We start from the raw sequence: 8,823 nt of genomic DNA, 5'->3' as shown, positions 1-8,823 counted from the left end.
CTGCTAAATCTTAGATATATATATATATATCATTTGAAATTTTGATATCACAAGAAAATATAACTATTAATAATATTTTAAAATAAAAATGCATAAATGCACCTTTTTATATTAGGTTGCACAATCAAATTTACTACGGGTCAAATTTTTAAGCTTCCAAAGGTTCTGAACAAAAGCACTTGCCAAAAGAAGGATCTCATGAAACCAAAATGGCGATACTGGAAGCAAGAGAGTTCGAATAAAAATAGTTGGCCAGCGAGGGCGAAAGTCAGGTAGGGACGCTAGAAGCACGGGAGTACGATCTGTCGGATGTCCCATCAATTAGGCATCGATCAACAAACCTGACTAAATTTTATGAATGAATCAACTAAATAGAATCAATAAATATAATAATTATTTTTTAATTATTTTAACATCCTACAAATAATATTAAATATAATAAAAATTCTAACCTACTGGCCTAATTCTTTTCTTTTTCTTTTATTTCCATGTCTTTAATACCTATTTTTACAAATATTAAATTAAAGTCGTTATATATATAAATACATAAATTTTGTGGTATGTAGAGGTAAAATTTCCATTAAAAATTATGCACTATTTCATAATATAAGAATATGTTCCTACAATTTCTTCATGTAAAGCTTACCTACCCGCATCTAATCATCCCTTGGCGATACCCAATTCATAATCGTAAAATCTCCTTGGTGGGCCACCTTCTTCAAAAGCCACCCAAAGCTCACCCACTCTGAAACGACGCAGCGTCCGCTATGTGGGTGAAATCGAGGGTTAAAAATGGAACAGCGGACCACAAAATTCGTGTCGCCTGGCAGTCTATCCTAATCTATTTACCTTTGTACTCTCTACCGCGTACGCCATCAGCAGCTTTCACAGTCAACCGCGTATTCCAGCAGACCGAAGAAAGGAAGAAGTAGACAAGAAACCCTCGATTTCTATCTCTCATCTCGAAACCCTAGACCTGCCCTCCCCTGTAATGGAGTATATGCTCTCCAATGTTCTCCTTCGTTAACAAGAAGAAGAGCAACCACCGGCGTGAGGGGAAGAAGGCGGAGGCGCGGAGACCGAGGTTGGAGAGGCGGAACGCTGCGAAGAATATCGATTACGAGGCCTCCTGTACGTCGTCGGACGAGTCGACTTCGTTGCAGACGTCGCGCTCACTTGATTTCTCGCCGGTGGGTTATTCGAGTCAGAGTAGCTTCCGCATCGGAGGAAGCATAGAGGGAGAGGTCGAGCATCTCTACCAGAGCCTTGGATTATCCGGTCCTGAGGACTTCGCCATCCCCATTGCAGCGTGGGAGGCATCTCTCAAGTTTCGATCATCGTCTGATGTTCTCCCTCGCTCCCGATTTCTAGAGTCGGAGGATCCATGTGTAACAGCCGATCTCGCGGAGGAGGCTAACGGTGAGGCGGCTCTGCTTGGCGAGGATGCTGGAGTTAGACCACCTGGGGTGGAGGAAGCGGTGGTCCTTGAGGAAATTAGTGTTGGAGATGAGGGATCTGCGGAGGATTTGTGGTCGTCGGTACGGATAAATAGCTGCGGAGATGGGGGAATTACGGGAAATCGCTTGCCAGTTCTTCCCGCTCCTACTCCTGCAGTGTCAGTTCCTTCTTCTGCGCCAGCTATCTCGGTTCGTTTGCCCACGATTTCAACAACACTTCCTGTTGCGGTGGTGATTAAAGAGGAAATTGAGGATAGACACGCGGTTGAGATAGATGTGCTCCTGGAAGAAAATAGGATTAGAGATGAGGAAGTAGCGGGGATCCAGCGGTCGACTGTAGGCAGAAGTGGTCGCGTCGATGTAGGAATTAAGGGTACTCGACCCCCGGTTCTCACTCCCCCGCCTCTAGTCTCGGTTCTATCCACTTCTCCTGTAAGGTCGCTTCTTCCCCCGCCGCCTTCGATGGCACTTCCTGTTCACGACAGAGCAAGTTCGACTTGGGACATAGTGAAATCTTTTGCCCCGTCCGATGAGAACGAGATTAGCGATAGGAGGAGATCGTTCGGCTTAGATGTGCAGGAAGATGAGGAGGATGATGAAAGTGTTGGAAGTGGAGAAGCTGGTGAAGCTTTGGAGAGTACTGTGATGGAAGGTGAAACATCGGACGGTACTGGGTCTTTCTCAACGTCTATTGATGATGATTCCTCAAGCACTACAACTGAATTTGTCATCTCACCAAATGGGCGGTTCAAGAAAAAAATTAGATCTTGGATGCGCGGCCATCTTCTGGGTAGTGGTTCTTTTGGAACCGTGTATGAAGGGATCAGCGAGTAAGTTGGTTTTCATAGTTTTGCTCTTTCTTCAGATTTTATTTGAAGGGGCTGTTTGTTAAACTTCAAGCAGGACATTCCATATTTATATTGAAAAAAAAATGAATATAGGCATTCAGAACAAGTTAAGATGCTTGTTTTTAGACTGCAAATTTCAAATTTCTTAAGAGGGCAAATACTTGAACTGAAGTAGTAAAAATGATTTTTTTTGTTGTCATGTTTCTCTACATGATATTTGCCAGAGAAAGTAGACTTTTGCTGGTGCATCGCTAGAATTTCAACTGCTAAATCTTAGTTAGTAATTTGTGAGTTTTCTTTATTGGTGACTGATAGATACTTTGCTCTTTTCGTGTTGTAAGTGATGGTACAGCCGTGCATGTGGATGATAGTTTTGAATAGAGTTTTTATTTTTTTATTATCCAGGCAAGTGAGAAGTCCAATAAGCTGAATAGAGTAGTTTTCTCCACACTTGTTTTTTTTTTTGAATTTAATCCACAGTAAGATATGTAAAATTTCTTGCCATTTTAATATGCTGTTCTTACTTTTAGTCAGATCTTTTCCATTTACAATGGATTGATAGATCTTTCGAACGTGTAAAATTGTTAATTTTATATATACCAACTTTTTTTTTATGCATCATCTAGGTTATATATAGTAAGTCATATTCGTTCTCTTAGCTATCATGCATCTGTGTTAAAATGATATTTATTTATTTATTTTTTTAACCTACTAGGATCTTTATTGGCCTCCTACTTAAGGCCTATCCTTGGCGCTTTTCAGAACTTCTCTAATAAATATTATTTTACTCGAAAGAATTAGCTTTTGTTTTCCTTTGAACTTACATAATGTGTTTATATATGCAGTGATGGTACATTTATTGCTGTTAAAGAGGTGTCTTTGCTGGATAAAGGAAGCAATGCTCAACAATGCATTCTTCAGCTCGAACAAGTGAGATAGTTCCATACTTTTTTCCTTATTCTTCTTTACCGTTTCACCTTTACTAGCTTGAAAGCTACGAACTTCACCTGCCTCTTCAGATCAAAACTCGTGCTTTCTTCTCACTTTTTTTTCTTAAATGTTTCTTCTTAGGAAATTGCACTTTTGAGCCAGTTTGAGCATGAAAACATTGTCCAGTATTATGGAACTGATAAGGTATCTTTACATGGCTATTTATATTTTCTTAACACCTTGCTCTTCATCTATTTTTATTCCCGTCTTTAAGCGTTCATTTTGTTTCTGCTTCTATGATGGAGTTTGTTGGGGATTTCAATTTTAATGCTCCCATTTGTGCTTATTTGTTATTTTTTGGTTGAGAACAATGTCAGCTTAGTCTTTCCACTGTTTGATGGATAGTTTTGTCCTTTTTTGTATTTTTTTTAATTGGATATTCATTATGGATGAGATATTTTCTCATCTTGTTACTGTAATATTATTTCTCTGCCAGATTGTTTCCCAGTCTTTTCTAGAGATGAGCAAAAAGATATTCAGATCACTTGAAATTCGTCTTCTTATCTATTGAAGCTGATATGTAACTGTCTTTTCAAGGAATTGCTCATAAAAGTCTGACCTTTCTCTGAGTTAACTGGGAGAAATAGATATTTTTTGTGGAAAGTGGCCCTTGAATATTACATGAATGAAACATGATCCTAGAAACTTTGTGCGAATTCTATAAAATGGCTATATTGTATGAATTTGAGTGATAACTTATTTATTGCAGTGATAGCTTATTTTTCCTTCCCTGATTTTCTTTCATCTACATTCTTTTGCATCCACAACTTCAGCTGCTGCATATAAAAGTGTCTTTTTTTTTTTAATAACCACGAGTGCTTGTTTATAATTTTGTTTCTAATTAATGAATTTATACGGTAAATTTTCCTTTTGCAGGAAGAATCAAAGCTTTACATCTTCCTTGAGCTTGTAACACAAGGTTCAATAGCATCTCTTTATCAAAAGTATCATTTGCGCGATACCCAAGTCTCATCGTATACAAGACAAATTCTCAATGGCTTGAATTATCTTCATGAACGTGATGTGGTGCACAGGTGAAGAAAATGCTTTACTATTTTATATAGTCTTGTGAATTTTCCTTTTCTTTCTTGTTAAATTTGATAATTCATTCCACATATTGGAGCATTATGGTTGCTAATAATGTTTTATACTTTTAGTGAGTAATGTAACTTATAATTGTGGTATCTGTGAGAAAAGATTGAGGCATACTTTATCAAAGCATGATTCTCTTGTTTGTTTCTTGTTTTTAAGTCAAACTAGTTGAAGACTAACTTTAGATTTCTGTTCTTGTCTTGTTTTCTCCATCTCTACTAGATACATATTTTCATATAGAACTTATGTATTAGCATGAAGAATTCTAATTTTTATGCCAATATAAAATATAACAACTATTTGCATCATCATCTGTGCTATTAACTCAATGTGTCCATTATTTTTTGCCCGGTCTCTATTACATGGAGGCACCACCATTATCTGCCGGCTATCTTCACCTACTCCGTTTCTATAAAATGCCATGAAAGTACTTATCTTTGTGGCTGGCCTAGGTGAGGGAGGTTGGAATTTGGAGAGTCGAAAATAGGGGGCAATGCGAGACTTGGGAGTAGGGTGGCTCAAATCTAGTTCTTAGGACTATTAATAGTTTTTAAATCTGATGTTTGATTAAGAATCTTGATTATGTGATCCCATTAAAATGGAGTATCTGCTAATTTTTGTTGAACTGCTTAGGCTGGCTAATCCAAATGAATTTTTGATAGACATTAGATGCAAAATGGATGCTAAACTTTTCTTATTAGAACATTACATGATCTATACACTCTTGAAAATTCCTGAAATTTTTTCCATTTTTTAGAGGCATTTACATACTAACGACACAGTTTTTATGTATTCGCATATTTAACACCTAAAGTTTATATTCACATTCATAGCACTCAAATCTTTAACATCACATAAAAAATATCACATTTATTTTTAAAGTTAAATGCACCTTTTTATTCATTAGTTTATAGCACCCATGTGTTATAAATGTAAATATCAAATTTTAGGTGATGCATGTAAATCCATAAGAATTATGTGGAATGTATGTAAATTTCTCTTTTCTTAATACTATCTTTCAAAAGTATATTGTTGTGGTTGAAGTTCAGTTTTGATAATCTGCCACGATTTTTTGGGTTGTCTTTGTTTTTGGCCTATGGAAGCCAGTCTTTGTCAACAATTAATTACCCAATCCACTTTTTCCTTTCAGAGATATCAAATGTGCCAATATATTGGTTCATGCAAATGGTTCTATCAAACTTGCAGATTTTGGATTAGCGAAGGAGGTATGATTTCCTTTACATTTTGTTTTAGAAGAATTTTGTTTATTTATTACAATTTTTTTTATCTTCCATTGCTATTTTCTATTTCAGATTTCGAAATTCAATGATCTGAAATCTTGCAAAGGAAGTGTGTACTGGATGGCCCCAGAGGTCAGACTCTCTATTGCATACGTTCATAATGTTTATTATACCATAGAACGTTAAAATTGTATTTTTAGCTAATTTAAATTGTAAAATCCATTTCATTTTATTCTGGATACTATTTTTTTAAAATATGCTAAATAATTTTGTATGCTTCAACATTCTATTTTGTTTACTGCATATTTTAAGAAGGCCAAACTATTTTGAAAAACAGAAGCAGCTTTGGATCAGCTTATGCTGAAATCTATCAGCTTTATAGGATTTAGGGGCATTTACATGCATATCACCCAGTTTTTATATATTAACATATCTAATATCTAAACTTTATCTTTTACATTTATACCACCTAAATCTTTCATTTCACATAAAAAATATTATCATTTTAACTTTACAAAAAGTGAAATGCACCTTTTTGTGCACAGGTAAAGTGGTATATATATGTAAATATTGAACTTTAGGTGTTAGATATGTAAATACATAGGGATTGAGTGGTATGTATATAAATTTTCCTAAGATTTAACTCAATAATTAATTAAAACTTCAAATCTGCGTTATTTAATCAAGCTATTCCATTGTCTCTCTGTAGGTTGTCCATCCAAGGAAGACATATGGGCGCGCAGCTGATATATGGAGCCTGGGCTGCACAGTTCTTGAGATGCTGACTCGTCAGATTCCTTATCCGAATGTCGAGTGGGTGAGTGATTCAAACTTTGATGTCCAAGTAATTGTAACATATTTCTGTTTGCTATATCAATTCTTGATTTTTATATGAAATAAAAATAAAAAGTGAAATTTACGTACATACAACACAATTGTTTTTTATTCCTTATCTAAAACCAAATGTTTGACACTCTTATATTTATAGCACTCTATATTGCACTTTTAAAAAAGTAGTGTTGGTGGTATTTTTGATGTGATGTTAAACATTTGAGTCGTATGCATGTAAATATGAATGTTTAGGTGCTAGGTATATAAGTAGATTAGAATTACGTGGAATGTATGTGAATGTTCCAAATAGGAAAAAGGAAATTTACATGTATTTAAATATCCCTTCAGTTTTTTATTTACGTTTATAACACTTTGGTGGCATAAACCATGTATAAAAAGGCGTATGTCATTTAAAAAAAGTTAATGATAGTAGTTTTTTTGTATGTTATATTTAAGGTTTTGTGTTATGTACGTAAATATAAGACTTTAGTTGCTAGATATGTAAATACATAAGAATTGTGTATGGTATCTAGGTAAATGCCCCATAAAAAAGAGAAGATTTGCCTACATACCACTTTATTTCTATGTATTTACGTATATCACAAACATACCTCAATCTTTTACATATTACCTATGCATGAAAGGTGTATTTCACGTCTTAAAAGCTAAAATAGTGATTTTTTTTTTCTTTTAATTTGAAATGAAAGATTTGAGTGGTATAAACGGAAAAAGTAAAGTTTAGGCTTTAGATATGTAAATGCTGAACAATTGGTTGGTGAAAATGATGTTCTAATAATTTGGTGCAGACTTTCCTACTAATAATGATTTTCCTCTTTTGCAGCAACATGCGTTCTACAGAATTGGGCGTGGCGATCAACCCCCAATACCCAATCACCTATCAAGCGATGCGCAGGATTTTATCAGGAAGTGCGTGCAGGTGGATCCAAATGCAAGACCCACTGCTGCTCAGCTGTTAGAGCACCCCTTTATCACCAGGAGGCCACTTGAAACCTATTAATTATTAGCTCCTTGGTATGAGGTAAATAATGCTTCTTTTATCAAATAATCAATCATATTTTTCGGCATAATAATCATTGACATGCATAGGAACTGAATTTTTATGTATTTACATATCTAACACCTAAACTTTATTTTTTACTTGTGCATGAAAGAAGTGTAGTTCACTTTAAAAAAGTTAGAACTGAGGCATTTTTATGCTCATGCTGCCTTACTTTCAATTTTAAGAAGTTAAAATAGTGATATTTTTTATGTGAGGTGAAATATTCTGGTGGTATTAATGAAAAAAAATTGGGGCATTTACGTATTAACATATCAGCCACCCAAAATTTAATTTTTACTAAAATATTCTGAATTAAAAGCTGTTCTTTTTCTTTTTTTTCTTTTTTTTGAACAATTTTTTCAGCGGATTTATTGATTCGGGGAGAGGACCGTATCTCACCCAGTAGACACGTGGGAACGTTTACCTTTGGGGAGCATTCATACGTGTGGCCTGATTTAGCCAGTAGTCGATCAAGCTGAACGATATGAATTGGGATCTGCATAAAAAATAGCAGATGGTATTGGGATGGTATTGAATGAGGTTAGTGAGTGTATATTGTAATAATATCTTGTGCTTTCTCTTTTTCTCCCATTAACTATTTGTTTCTACGCAAATTTGTAGGTTATTTGTAGTAATCTTAGAGCTTTAAGTATTATTAATCACTAATATTGGTGATTCCTTTTTTTTTCTTTTTTTTTTCTTTTTGGATTATTCATGCAGCTATGATTGTGTAAATCCTCCCAAATATGAAACATTTTGCAATAAATGAGTCATGTTAAGGGCTCACCTTAGTTGCTTGAAATAGATAATTTGTTTTTTTTTTAAATTCTATTAATTGTTAGATTTAAATCATTTGGCTGAATGGTACAAATAATTCATTGTTGTTGATATTAGAAGTTAATAATAATGATTTTTTTAATGTGATGATAGATTTGAGTGTTCATAATATAAATATTAAAATTTTAAAGCTATGGATAGAACTCTGATATCTCTGTAAATGCTCTCAATTTAAATGGGTTGTTAAATAAAATCATATTTAAGCTGAATTAACTTAATAGTTTAATATTTATAATTGGACTAAATAGAGTTAAAATATTGCATTGAATTAAAATTGAAAGTATAAAAAATGAATAACGCATATGCCTCTCCAGGATTCCAAGTGCAAGTCTCTAATGAAAGGCTTGTGAAATTGTTTGTAGTTTTTTGAAATCCAAGTTCAATGCATGTTTTAAACAGCAATCATTAATTTCTACGGTCTAACCTATTTGTCATTAAAGATCAAAATGAAAAAAAATAAATAGAAG

General features: G+C 34.4%; 1 protein-coding gene across 1 annotated transcript; it reads left to right on the top strand.

The window, feature by feature from the left end:
• The first annotated feature begins 792 nt into the window (after positions 1-792).
• LOC110028996 (mitogen-activated protein kinase kinase kinase 1-like) lies at positions 793-8,231 on the top strand. The gene is made up of 9 exons (XM_020731092.1): positions 793-2,287; positions 3,151-3,235; positions 3,377-3,439; positions 4,172-4,329; positions 5,538-5,613; positions 5,701-5,760; positions 6,338-6,445; positions 7,301-7,498; positions 7,883-8,231. The coding sequence occupies exons 1-8, from the start codon at positions 1,011-1,013 to the stop codon at positions 7,475-7,477; spliced, it is 2,004 nt and encodes a 667-aa protein (XP_020586751.1). The 5' UTR covers positions 793-1,010; the 3' UTR covers positions 7,478-7,498; positions 7,883-8,231.
• Positions 8,232-8,823: the final 592 nt, after the last annotated feature.

This window comes from Phalaenopsis equestris, unplaced genomic scaffold, assembly GCF_001263595.1.
Source record: "Phalaenopsis equestris unplaced genomic scaffold, ASM126359v1 Scaffold000540, whole genome shotgun sequence".
NCBI classification, from domain to species: Eukaryota; Viridiplantae; Streptophyta; class Magnoliopsida; order Asparagales; family Orchidaceae; genus Phalaenopsis; species Phalaenopsis equestris.
The sequence above is the reverse complement of the archived record's forward strand: the minus strand, read 5'-3'. Positions and strand labels throughout refer to the sequence as shown.